This window comes from Aplysia californica, unplaced genomic scaffold (genome assembly GCF_000002075.1).
Source record: "Aplysia californica isolate F4 #8 unplaced genomic scaffold, AplCal3.0 scaffold00021, whole genome shotgun sequence".
Lineage (NCBI taxonomy): Eukaryota > Metazoa > Mollusca > Gastropoda > Aplysiida > Aplysiidae > Aplysia > Aplysia californica.
In genome coordinates this window covers 1,509,651-1,523,566 of record NW_004797291.1, presented here as the reverse complement: position 1 = coordinate 1,523,566, position 13,916 = coordinate 1,509,651, and the positions used below count along the sequence as shown (strand labels likewise).

Genomic DNA, 13,916 nt, shown 5'->3' with positions numbered 1-13,916 from the left:
AGAGAGAGAGAGATAGAGAAATAAAAAGAAAGAGAGAGAGAAAGAGAGAGGAGAGAAGATGATCAATTATTGTCCCAAAAACACAGAGGAATGACAACAATGACACTGAGCACGTCTTTCCACACACAGCTTCAGCTACCAGCATCTGTTGTGTAGTGGTTAGGTGCTTAAATGTAGCACACAGAAGACACAAGTTCCAATCTCGTGTGGGGAGACTTTTCATTGAGCACCCCAGTCTTTCAGCTTGGACATTGTATCCCTTTCAGTCCAGATTGGCCCTGACAGGCAAGGTTGAAGCCCACCTTCTAAATTATCTCCATAGTGTTAATAAAACACCTTCATAAAAAAAAAGTTCCTGCTGCTGTTCAAAAGAGAGATTATGCAGCATAGAACAGAAACAATGCATTTCTGATTTACTTACCATAATATTTGAACAAGTACAGCAGCTCATATCTTTCCCTGTCTCGATAATCTGTCTTTCTGATAAGAGGGAAAAAAAGTAAATAATTAATACACAATAAAATAGAATAAACAATGTCAATCATGAATCTATTGATTTATCAATAATATTTGTTGTTGTCTTTGCTGTTGTTGTTATTACGAACCTGGTTATAGCTAAGCGTGTGCCTTTCTTCTTGAACTTACATCCCTGACATAGAACACAGTAGTCTCAACAACATGTATCATGTTTATATGGCAGTTCCAAGTGTTAAATTTTGTCTATTCCAAGACTGTGTCTAGCATTCATATATAATAAAACATACAAGAGGATGACTGAAAACAGAATAGGGTTTTTAATTTCTTTCAACACAGAAAGATGATTTTAAAGTCATTGCTACATTAGAGTCAGAGAGAGTCCTGTTACATCACTTCTAAAAACATCAGACACAAGACAGTTCTGACAAAAGCATGAGAAACCAGTATTTTGAGTTTTGAAAAGTGGAATACCAATATCACTGAGTATGAATGTTTTGAGCCCATTTTTGTGTTGATGCTAAATCTTTGTTTGTTGATGCTCTGGTATATCCATCCATTCCTCATGGATCAGTAAAGTTTATCACTCTTATCTTATCTTAATCTCTGAGACATCAATTTACAATGTGATTACATCCTTGCTTTTCCTATATGACCCTCATTGCATCCACTCAGTGACTTGGTAGATTAAAATAAACCTCAAAGGAAAATCATTGAGTTACAACCAACAGAATTACTGCCAGTGAAAGTGAGACTTTATGTCACATAAACAAACTACGGTGTGAAAACACTTTTTCTGCCATCCCCTCTTTTAGGGAAAAAAAAAGTCAACTTTAGATATCCAATACTGTATTTTTTCAGCAGCTAAAGGAAAAAAACTTATATCATGCCTTCCATCGGAAATGTCCAATCAATGCAAATATTCAGGGCATTGCACAGAAAGTGACTTTTTGTTCAGTTTCACTCTTTTTTCTTCATTAATACTACTCTCCTCATTATCAATAGAGTCATGAAAATCTATAGTGTACTTACCAGTCCACCAACTTTCTTTGCACGTGTAGGCGGCAGCACTAGCTTGGACTCTTTGATTCTCCGCACACGGTCCTCTGCCTCTTTGATCCTGAAACAGAAACGTGCAAACATAAAACTCTTTCTTTGCTGTGGCTGATCACTTTGTTCAGTTCTAAAGGAAAACAGATTCCCAAAACATGAAGAAAACACTGTAACCTCAGCTGGTATTATGCTGTGCAATATTACATATGATTCTGGTTCAAATCCTTGGAAGATCTATTCCCAGAACAACCACAGGACCTAAGCAGTGTCCCTCACTAGTGGGCGGTTTGATAAATTTGGTGTGCGAAGGGGATCATTAGGGTAGTGACAGGTATTGTTTTATGCTGTGCTCGGAAATACATGGAGGTGGGCAGTACAAAAATCTTGGACTTTTGGCAGTGGCAAAAGTGGGCGTGGCAAAAGTGGGCGCCAGCTACAAAAACATTGATAATCACTGCTATAGAGCAGCAAACTCTGGCTCACACACATTGCTAAGCATTGTCATTGTCAGAGAGATTGTTTCAGCCTTTTCCTATTCACCTTCTTTACCAATGATGGCCATCCATTTGTTCAACATCCTCTACTCCATGCAACCTCTTGATGTTCACATTCTTTAGGGATCAGGGGAAGTTAAAGTAAACTCAGACCACTGATACCAACTCTGACATACTTTCCTCACTGGAAATGAAAGCTAAGCTACAATCTAATGTTAGTCATCTATTTTAATCAAAGCCAAGCATATCTCAGAGAAAATCTTATTGAAGACACAGGTGGCATGTTCTGCCCATTTGGGTGGTTTGATCCTTCGCGTTGCATTTTTCAACAACCAATATCAATCACGCTTAACAGGAAATGGATAAAACAGGTAGCATTCCAGATGTGCCCATGATAAAAACACATCAGCTGTAGGGATCAACATAGGATAAACACACATTAATAACTTGTAGTTTATTTTGAACGGTATCATAACAGAAACTCACACCACCTTTTAAATGATCTAATCTGTGTCAATGGAGTTGTGAAAATATCAGTATTTTTTTTAAAATGCATAATGTAACTAAATGTAAATGACAGTCTGGAAACATTAATGAATAAAACTGGTCTCAGGGGTGAGTACTTACTTCAGCTTCATGACATTCTGTTGCTCCTTCTTCCAGATGTCCTTGAAGTCGGAGCAGAAGGAAGCCCAGAGAGAGAAAAAGTTTTCCGGGGTGGGGATCTTGTCATTGCCTTTTGGCTTCACACAGAAAAACACACAGGTCTTTTGGAACCTGGAAATGTAAGGGCAAAAACAAGTGTTATATTTGAAGATTGTATGTGTGTGTGTGTGAGTGTGTGTGTGACTGTGTGTGTGTGTGCGTGTGTGTGTGTGTGCGTGTGTGTGTGTGTGTGACTGTGTGCGTGTGTGTGTGTGTGTGTGTGACTGTGTGTGTGCGTGCATGTGTGTGTGTGTGTGTGTGTGTGTGTGTGACTGTGTGTGTGTGTGTGTGTGTGTGTGTGTGTGTCCATCTGCCAATAACAAATGTTCTGGGTATGTGCGTTTATGCGCATGTTTGTGTGTGTGTGTGTGTGTGTGTGTGTGTGTGTGTGTGTGTGTGTGTGTGTGTGTGTGTGTGTGTGTGTGTGCGTGCGCGCCCATGTGAGGTTGAATGCAAGTGTATGAGTGTGTTTATGTCTGGGTTTATGACCTTTCACATGTCTGGATATGTGAGGTTATGTGCATGTGTGTTCGTGTAGTATTTTCTTTGATTGTGTGGATAACCTTCTTATGCAGTTGCCAGCGCCGTAAAACCCTACTAAAACATAAAACGGATATGCTTGCATATTGTGTTCATGAGTGTAAATATAAGGTGTGAGCATGCATGTTAGTGTAAATTAACATGCCTGTGTGTGTATGAATGAGAGTGTGCATATCTATGTAACTGATAACAGTTCAGTAAGGAATATTTCCAGCATATACTCTAAAAGGCAATAACTGGACATATCTTAAAATACAAAATGGTGAACAAGAACACGCTGCTTATTCTCGCTTGACAGACGTAAGCATCATTTGGTTTCCTTCTGCTTAGCTGAAAAAATGATGGAGTAAAGTTGGAATTCCATAGCAACTAATGGGTGGATTACCGTTAAGCTTGATATGTAGTTTCTCATCAGAATAGGTACCTATATCATGTTAGAACAAAGTAGGCTTATATAAAAAGAAAATGATCTTACAATACCCCCCCTTTCCTCATTTAAACCCAATCAATAAGATAGAACAATAAGCTAATTATATCCTTCTCATTGCAGTAATATAAAAAAAAAAAAAAGAATGAGGGAACAAAATTACTTACAGTCCCGAACAGTCTTTGAGGTTTTCTTCCTGTTCCCTCAAATCTTGCTTTCCTGAGAAAGATTTAAAGAAACTTTCATTTTCTGATGCACCTAGAAAAATAGGTGTAAAAGTCTAAAAAATGTGTGTGGAAAAAAATAACTGGGTTCAGATCTTTCAGGTCTTTGATTTTTCAAGTCAAGTAGTAAACATGATGACCTGTGTTCATTTATACTTTTTCGTGATTTTCATTTAATTAAAATTCATTGTGACAATGGTATCCCCATGGGTGTTGCACATACATTGAATAAGTTAATTACTCCTTCTCATTAATAGGTAATTTAGCAGATATTTTTCTATGGGGTAATTTGTCAATTTAGAAAAAGAAGCCTCCCAAGAAACTGAAACAGAAACAAGCTATCTAAAAGCTAAGGTGAAGAATGGAGCCCAGATTTTCTACCAAGCAGGCTCGTAATAGCCAGTTCACAAGAGTAAGGCTGAAACAGCCATTTCCAACAAAAGGGTCTCTCACAAGCTATAAAAAAAGGGCATCCTTCCAGTGGGGTCAGAACACCAGCGGGAAGTGCAACACACCAATGGTCAAGCAACAAACATCAACTTCTTCATTTAGCTATGTGTATGAAATACTTATTTTAAAACATCATTTTTGCCTTGTTAGCTTCCATTCTCCTTATACCTACAGCTCCTCAATATGCCCTGCATTTAATGCAGTATGTCTCTTATGACTCATTATTCTCAAATAAAAAAAAAGACACAGAGCCTTGGAAAGTACCTTTGTCGAAAAAAGATGACATAATAGTCTTGAAAGGTTCTATTCCATCATTGGAAGACCGTATGATGTTGTTTGCTTTGCTTTCAGCACCTGAAATAAAAAGAGCGTACATCAAAATGTCAGCCTGCCATGACCCCTGCTTTAACTCTTTATCTCCGAGGGGGGTGGACCCACTACACCGGGGCCATTTTTTGGTACTAAATCTAAAAATGACAAAAACATCATTAAATCGAAACTAGCAAACATATTTTGATTGTTCTTCATCTAATGAATGAACTTCCGGTAAAAGAGACCTGTTTTCGGCAATAGCCGAAAATTAATTTGATGTAGAAGTCGTCGTAAAGGAATGTGCCCAAGCCCCTCTCAGCGGCTCACCGGCATGGCAGCTCCAACCGCGAGCCGCTGGGAGTGGCTTGCCGGAGATAAAGAGTTAAAAGAAGATAACGGTTTAACAACTTGATCTGAAATCTGTATCTCTAAGAAAAAATATGTATTTGACTAAACATGCATTTTTCTACCCAAAGAAAGGAAAATGAAAAGCCCTTGCAATTTGAAAAGGTCCATAAATTCACACAAAAAAGTACGGAAGGTTCCCCTTTCAACTAGCTTAAACAAAGACAATAATGGGGACATAAATTTGCCCCACTTTTGCTCCCGTACTAAGAACTACTAAACTTTATCAATATCAGGCATATTACAAGAAAAGAGAAAAGCACTTACTGATAAAATCTTTCTTTATTCTCTTTAATTCTTTCTCAATATCCTCAAAGTTGACAAGACCGGCTTGGTGTATATCACTGGGGTCAGGTAGAGGTAACTTTGCCCGGTCTGTGCCCATGACGTCAGAGTCGTACTGGTGGACGTAGCGGGATACCACAAACTGTAGCAGGCTGGTGCGGTTGTCCTGGGGGAGCCAGTATTAGTTTTAATTTAAGTAAAAAGAAGCACATTGAACCAATCACTGTTTAAACTTGGGAAAAAGCAAGATAGACAGAGAGACACATCAAAAGTTAAAAAAAATAGGAGGATCAACCAGTGGCAGACTCCAACTGCCCACTCTGGGAGAACATCCCACTAAAACATGAAATATGCACTGGGAAAGACGAGACAGACAAACTTGTCAACTTAGATATCAAATTATTAGAAGTCGTTTGGTTTCGTTGTCAATATACACATAAGAGGCTTCTCTTAACAGTGTTTGAGTCATAAAAGTCAGGTTCTTTATCTTAATTATGCAAAGAAAGATTCCCAAGAAGAAAAAGTATTTAATCAAGTTTTTTTCATGTGGGACATGCCCCACACAGCTTAGGTTGCCTTTGTAAAGCAGGCTAAAATAGCATGCCTCTAAAATGAACAAATTAAGTAAGTGGAATTGTGAACACTTGCTTTAAAAAAATACAACAAAATTGGTGTAATGCACTGAAATGAATTTGTTCCGATAGCTTTTTGCTTATAACTGTTTTTTTTTTAAATTACAACTTTAAGAATAATTAAAAATCCTCTGGCACAGGCGGTAGCAGATGGCCAGGGTCTAAGATTCAGCGAGTGAAGGAAGTGCTGCCCTTCAGGATGCACATTTTAACATGTTTTATATTACACGGGTGATCAAGAAAGAACACAAGGGAAGCAACTATTGCATCATGAGTGACATATCAGTTGTAGCCCTTGACAACTAAGGGAGAAAATTAAAATCAGCATCAATGGCTATAAAACTTTGGGCTAAGATAGTTCGTTAACCTTCATACTTCATTGGAAAGTATTACTTAGGTCACATAATGACCTTGTCAAACAAACATTGGATTTGATAATTGACATTAAGGTGACATTCCGTTCTGGTTCAGAGAAAAAAATAAGAAAATTGCCACCTTTACAGCATTTGATTTTAATAACTACAATGGGGAAACAATCTTTCACACCTGTATTTTGCTGAAATGTTTTGAATCTTTAGACACTAAGCAGCAAAGCTAATTAATTTTTAAAAACTCCTCCTGCTATCCCTGTCCTTTATCCCAGTAAAGCCATAAAAGCACAAAAAAGTATTTATTGGTCAAATTTTGCTCTAAATATAATTATCCCTGTCCTGTGGGACAACTTGACAATACAAAACATTTATTTTATTACAAGTAATTTACTCTCCTACTCACTTTGGCTTTGACATCTTTCAATTTTGGCAAGATCTCCAGATCGAAACCATCAGCTTGGCCTCTCGTTCTGCTGCCTGGGAAAGACATACATGCAAAGGGAATAAAAGAAATTCCATACAACCTTTAAAAAAGTATTTTGTTGCCCAGCGGTTCATATGTTCAAAGCCAAAAATTTTGAAAACTTTTTAAATTGGAGCTTCTTAACTTTTTATCTGCGGAGGGGACTTTCCTATACGGAGACCTCTTTTGGAACGAAATCTGAGCGATATACTCCTCATTAAATATAAATAAATTAACCTACATTGACAGTTCTTTATCTAATGAAAGAACTATCAGTACCAGAAAGAAATACCTATTTCTGGCAGTTGCAGAAAATTAATATCATGTTGTCGTCTTTGAAACAGTATTTGACAGAGCCGTTGACAGCAGATCAGGGCACAGCGATTCTGACTACAAACTGTAGGGAGTGGCTTGCCGGAGATGAGGAGTTAATCTGTGGTATCGCTTGCATGTGCTTAAGAAATATTTTGTATCCCTCTCAGCCTGGGTTGGCCCCGACAGGGAGAGTCGGAAATCCACTTCCTAAATGATCTAACTTGTGTCAATGGAGGTGTATTAATACCTAAATTCAACTTCTTGTCCTTTCTTCATTCTTTGATCTAATCACATGTCCATACATCAGTCTTTTCAACTCCCAAAAGAAAAAATCCAAAAGAAGTTATATGCTTCCAGCTTGAAATAAAAACATGTGACTGTTACTTTTTCATGATGTTTAAACATAGGAACACTGGTCTTTTTGAAAACTGAATCATGAACTTAGATGGTACTTCAGACTGAACAGGCAGGCTGAGGGAGTTATCTTTGAGTCACTGAAGCCCTCAGTACTAACCTCCATTCATGTAGTTTCCACAGGCAAGTATAAGGCCAAATATTCTCCTCACACTGTTGAAAGATGACAGCATCTAGTAGGAGAGAAAATGGGAAAAGTTATAAAAGTTACCACAAGACTGATGGTAAGACAAGCAAAAGCCTTATTCAGCATTTTGATGTTTGACTTATTTCAGAAAAAAAAGTTAATATCATGAGTATCATGAAACATCATTCAATCAGAGCAAAGGGTACTAACAAATAAAAATGATTTAGTTGAAATATTTAATATATTCATTCATTATTAAAACAGAAAAACACGAGTGAACTTCTACCCATAAATGTTTATTACTGTCACCTTTAAGTAAGTGACCAGGAAATATTTATTCAACTGCAAAGATGAGATAAACCTTGACCCCTCACCTCACAGGTCATACGTAGATTATTGAGCTTGTTGTCAATCCCACCCATGTTCTCTTGGAATGTTGACTGGAAGATGAAACAGAATACCCTGTCACCCACGTATGGTATCTGCTCTAGGTCATGGAGAAATCTAGGAAAAGAGAAAATAAATATTACAAGAAAGAACAAATTATTTTTGGTACACAAATTAAATATCTTGAATACATTAAGGGGTTGTAAAAACACATACTTGCTCTTTGTGAGGCAAGCTGGTATTTTAGCCGATGGAAATAAATATATCAAATTTTCAGGATGAGTTTTTACAATTTATTATTAGTAGTATGAAATGATAAAAGATATGTTAAACTTGAAGAGAAAGGCATTGGTTAAGAATCTATAAATATGACCCTTGTGTCGATGTTTGGCCGGTATCTCCATTCATGGATTGTGAGAAGTAACTCATTTGGTCAGCACACCTCACATATTATAGTCTCTTTGGAGGAACACTATTAAAAACGGGAGGAAAAAAGCTAGTCCAGATCTGGCTGACAAGGGCATCAAATTGAAGGAACCTTTTGGTTCTCTTAGTACAGTCTACACAACTGAAGAATGAACTTTTAAAATTAAGAATCAAATACCCAAAATACATTACATTTCAGAAAAAAAATTTCTAAACAAAAGCCCTGGATCTAATAATTTGGAAAAAAAAGTTTTGATACATTATTACAGTTGAAACTCTCTAAGACGCTCACATATTGTCAAGGAGAAAAGAAGTTGTCTAAGAGAAAAAAATGTAAGGGGGACGTGGGAAGTGGGCATTTGTACAGGTGATTGTCTTAGACAGGTGACCGTTGGAGCAGGTTCCACTGAATCTTTCACCATACAACTTCTTCAAGGAACACATTCCACGAGTACTCACTGCTCTGGCTTGTCCAGTGGCACATCCGGATGTTTTTCAAGCTGTTTTTTAATCATCTTCATCTCCTCAGCATCAGGTCTCTGTATTTTGAGACAAGTACGAGAACTTATTTTCACAATAGAGTTAAACATTTTACATCAAAAGAGTGAGCATCATGCATGTCGTCTCTGCTCTTATCAGTCTAGGCAAAAGGCCCCCTTTCGCTCAGACTTGTCCTTATATAACAAAAAAAAGATATATTTCTGTTGAGTGAAAATAAAGCACGGTGATAATGGTGCAAAGTTTATTCATCTTGGCAAACAAGTGCTTCAAATTTGAAGACTATATATATATATATATATATATGTGAATATCAGGACTGTTATTTGTACCTTGATGGTTATGTTTTTAGGGGTTTTTTTGGGCCTTGATGTCATGCAATAAACAATACCAAATCAATATCAGTATCAAACAGTGGAGTGTCTAGATGCAGACAAGGTAATGATTTAGTTTTATTAGTAAGGAGTAGCACATAGACACACTAAAAGGTCATTTAAAGGAAGAAACAGCAAAAGGGAAAGACAAACAAAAGAGGGGGAAAAAAAAATTAGTTGAGCCCTCATCTACCCACACAACATATTGTCATGTCTGGGGTGGGGGAGAGTTTCCCCAGTAAATGATGTAAAGTTAAGAAAAGTTCTTGATAAAAAAACTAAAACTTGTCAAGGCTGATAATATCAGTTATGCAATGAATCAGGTGGAGAAAACTGTTTATATTATTTTTACAAAACATGAAACCAGTTACTTCATAGGACAGGGCTTGGTTGTAAGAAAAAAACCCATACACTTAAGAATCTGTGACTTTATAAGAGCCTGCATACTCACGTTGTCATAGATGGCTTTGAATTTCTCTACATCCAATACTGAGGTGTCAAGGTTGAGTATGGCTGAAACAAAACAAAGTTGAGGTCAATTTTGCTGTAAGTAATAGTGCATCCTTTCCCAATATTGTTAAAGTAATTTTTATATACTACTGAAAAACTGGAAAATTTTAAAAATCCTATAACTAATCTCTAGTCTTTGCCCTTGAGGCAACATTTTCACCTTCAGAATATGTTTAAACGTTCATTAAGAAAAATATAATTATACATTATACAAAACCCCATCACCCTTTGAAAACTCAATGGATTAGATATAAGAAAAATTACTAACCTTCTTCTATATCAGAGAACTCTAGCCGCAGACTTGACAAAAGAATTCCCACAGCTTGAGATCTCTTTGGCTGAATAACTTTGGCAGGCTGAGGAAAAGAAAACAGCACCAATAAATACACAGAAGGTTTTTTTTTCTGTTTTAAAAAGTGTTTTACAAAACTTGAAACACAATTAGGTCATATAAGTGCGATATATTAAAGGTCTGAATGAAATGATAAACATGTCAAAAAAGACTTGCCTTTCAAAAATGACAACTCAATTGGGGACAATTTAAAAAATCTCTTATTTTGTACTATAAGACTAAAATAATCGATTAAGCATAACTTTTTAGAGACAAATAAAATATAGACTTAAGACAGCCATTAGGTCAGGCACTGTACTGACAATTACAAAAAGAAAAACGCTTGTGAAGGCCAACCCAGGTTGAGAGGGATACAACATCTCAGTAGAAAGACCGAGATACTCAATTAAATTTTTTTCCCATTGGGAACTGAACTGAGATCTCCTGCCTACATGGGACGGCAAAGCACTTAACTGCAACACCATAGATACTGGTCAAGGAAAACTGAGGATAATCACAAACCTGTACAGTTTTGGGCTTAGCCTTGTTGGCCAATGCCTTTTTCTTGGACTCTAATGCCACTTTGGCGAAAAGCTCCTCAAACTGGTCATAGTTTAACGGCTCCTCATCTATCTGTTCCCAGAACAGGTTCTCTTCTCTGGGGAAACCAGAACAAGATGTTGTTTTTTAGTTTTAGTAAGAGTTTTACAGCACTCGAAACGCAAATGCATCACATATGTACCAAAGATTAGAGGTGCTACTATTGAGCAACATACAAAGAAAGGAAGAAGGAGACACAAGGACAATAGAAGTTCAAGAGAAAAAAAGGAGCAAACCACACCACAGCACCTACCAACCACCCACGAACAAGAGTAAAATTACAGTTATATTTCTCCAAGAATGGATTAAAAGTTCTGGAAAAAAATTGTCTGAAATGAAGTAGAAAAAGCATGTTGCTCAACATTCTTTGTTTGACGTTGAATAGAGAGAAAAACAGTGAAAAATCTTCAAAGATGTTTTAAATTTAGCCTCAGATGTTGTAAATCTTCGGTTCTGTGGGATAGGAGTTCCAAACTGATGGAGCAAGATGGGCAAAGGAATTTTTATCCCCAAAAGGAAGGGAAAAAAAGTTTAGAACACAAAACAGCTGAACAAGATACATCACAGCCCAATACATAAATCTTATATTGTAAACATATTCACCAATAAGTATAGTTATAATCTAAATTAAAATCTGGACCCATAAATAGACATTTTTAAATGCACTCAGATAGGTTAAAGTAAAAGTGGAAATTCAGCAAAAACAGCTGTACAAGTTCGTACTTTTCCCCGCAGGCCAACACATACGCACTTACTCCTGATTTCTGACGGATTTCAGAGAGTGCATTTGTAGTCTCTTCCAGAACAATGGCTTCATGGGACTTTTGGGGTTGAGAATAGGCCTTGAGGACTCTGCAATGGACATATTTATAGCATTCATCATTACATGTTAAAAACATCAGAAGTGAAATTGTCAAAGTCTACATGGGGGTAAGATAAAATCTGAAAGTAGAGCTAAAAGAACTGATTTATTTGGTAGTATCACAACATATAATTACTGCTTCATACAAAAACAGAGATATTTTTATTAATAAACTGTTAATCTCAAACTAACGTTAAGTAAAAAAAAAAGGTATGAGTTTGAACTAGAAATCCTCAGACATAACTGAATTTAATGTTCATTGAGGATATAATCTTCACTTGACAACACAGTGAATTAGCTAATTTTCTACTCGCAAGCACCGGAATAATGTAACATATGTACGCATGTACATTTGGACCAAAAAGCAATATCAAATAGTCACATAAAACAGGACATCTGAAACAGATGTTGATCACCCCTCCCACAAATAAACATTCAACAAAGCACATGAAGAAAAAGTAAAAAGAAGGACCTAAACAACCCCCTTCCTCTTATAAAAAAACCCCCCCCAAAAAACAACAACAACAACAAAGAAACAAGAACCCCCCCCCCCCCCCCAGAAAAAAGCCCCAACACCTGACCTGACCATCAATAGTTTATTTATAGAGGCACCAACCATCTATGTCTTGGTGCTGCTTTAGCATCTTTCTCCAGTCTGTGATTTTATTATCATTTTTTCCAATTTGGTTCTACTTTTATGCAGCCTGTATAAAAAAAAACCCCCAACAAAAATCACTCACCTTTCCTCATGGCTACGCCTGGACCTCCGGGAGGGGGAGGTGGCGGGGGCCCCCCTGGACCCGGGGGAGGTGGGGGAGGGGGAGGAGGACCGCCCAATCCCGGCGGGGGAGGGGGAGGTGGTGGGGGTGGGGGTCCTCCGATAGCAGAAGGGGGCGGAGGAGGGGGGCCAGGCGGTGGTGGAGGTGGAGGAGGAGGAGGAGGAGGAGGAGGAGGCGGGGCTGGGGTGCCGTTCAGGCTGTGTTCGGAGGGTAGAGGGGGGACAGGGGGCGCGGAGGAGTCGCCGTTCTGTAGAGAGTGGGAGGTGGGCGTTCCCGTGATGGCCAAGACCATCTCAGAGGGCCCCGAGGGTGTGCTGCTGGACGGGAGGCCGGCCTCTTTTCTGGCCGCTTCTGCTGCCTGCAGGGCCTCCTTGGGAAAAACAACGTAAGTGCAAATTTGGAACATTTCAGCTGTCCATGGCAGAGTAGTATTCATTTTTTTAAAAATGATAAACACCACTGCAAAACAGCAATCCAACATAAATTGTTTATATTGTTGATATAAGGCTATCAGTGCAATTTTTTTTTAATTCAAGAAGAAAAAGAAACAAAACCAGAGTCTTGAATCTTATGTTGTATAAAGTCATCAGAAACACCATTTATCCATTTTTTTTGGTATTCAAGCGAAGTTAAATCTCTAAATATTTCAATTTCAAGTCACAGTGACAGTATATTAAATATATTTTGCATCATTGAAGCACTCGTAACAACTGCACAAATGCCTTAGAAGCACTATTTATTTCCATTCTCCGTCTCAATCTCCCCCCAGTGTTTAATCCCATCTCCCAGCTTATTTCCTCTCCTGCCTATCCTCATTCTCCATATCCCACTCCCCTCCACTCCCCTCCCCCAAAAAGTCCCATTTTCCATCTCTTCCACACACATACACAAAAACACCTAACAAAGCAACACACACACACAAACACACACACACACACACACACAACACACACACACACACACACAGAAAGTACACAAACCAATCCAAACCTTCGTCATCTCCTCGATCCCCGCCAAAGTTTTGTACTTATTGACCTCATCCTGTAGGATCAGAATCTGGTCACTCAGCCGCTCAATCTGGGCAGCGAAGCCATCCCGCATCCGTAGCAGCTCATCCTCGTGGTCTTTCTGGAATAGGTACAGAAATAAAGGCCTGTCAAGTTAGGGTTTTTTGTCTGTTTGTTTGAGTAAAGAGAAGAACTTTGACACAATAATGGTCATTTAGTGCTGCGAAAAGTAAGACAGACAAACAGAAACAACAGAGGGAAAGTAAAGAAGTAGGACCTACCACTGGCGCCCTCCAACCACTCACAAAGTTAGGAGCTTTAGTTTTATTTTGTTTTAGTAGAGGTTTTACGGCGCTCGCAATTGCATAAGGTCATATGAGCGCCAGAAGATTAGAGGTGTTACAAGACAGTAACAAACATAAAAAAGAATGAGGGGAGATAAGGACGATAT

The 13,916-nt window shown here is 38.0% G+C and overlaps 1 protein-coding gene across 1 annotated transcript in view; it reads right to left on the bottom strand.

Annotated features, from left to right (window-relative positions):
• Positions 1–13,916, bottom strand: part of LOC101853216 (formin) — a 76,226-nt gene that overhangs the window by 20,664 nt on the left and 41,646 nt on the right. Inside the window, exons 3-18 of the mRNA XM_005090783.3 lie at positions 13,449–13,586; positions 12,420–12,828; positions 11,573–11,669; positions 10,740–10,875; positions 10,155–10,242; positions 9,828–9,889; positions 8,964–9,043; positions 8,066–8,195; positions 7,665–7,737; positions 6,776–6,849; positions 5,352–5,535; positions 4,632–4,721; positions 3,861–3,912; positions 2,649–2,798; positions 1,507–1,594; positions 422–480 (exon numbers count right to left, since the gene is read on the bottom strand). Coding sequence (XP_005090840.2) covers positions 448–480; positions 1,507–1,594; positions 2,649–2,798; positions 3,861–3,912; positions 4,632–4,721; positions 5,352–5,535; positions 6,776–6,849; positions 7,665–7,737; positions 8,066–8,195; positions 8,964–9,043; positions 9,828–9,889; positions 10,155–10,242; positions 10,740–10,875; positions 11,573–11,669; positions 12,420–12,828; positions 13,449–13,586 — 1,884 coding nt within the window. The 3' untranslated portion in view covers positions 422–447. The remainder of the gene's footprint in view (positions 1–421; positions 481–1,506; positions 1,595–2,648; positions 2,799–3,860; positions 3,913–4,631; positions 4,722–5,351; positions 5,536–6,775; positions 6,850–7,664; positions 7,738–8,065; positions 8,196–8,963; positions 9,044–9,827; positions 9,890–10,154; positions 10,243–10,739; positions 10,876–11,572; positions 11,670–12,419; positions 12,829–13,448; positions 13,587–13,916) is intronic.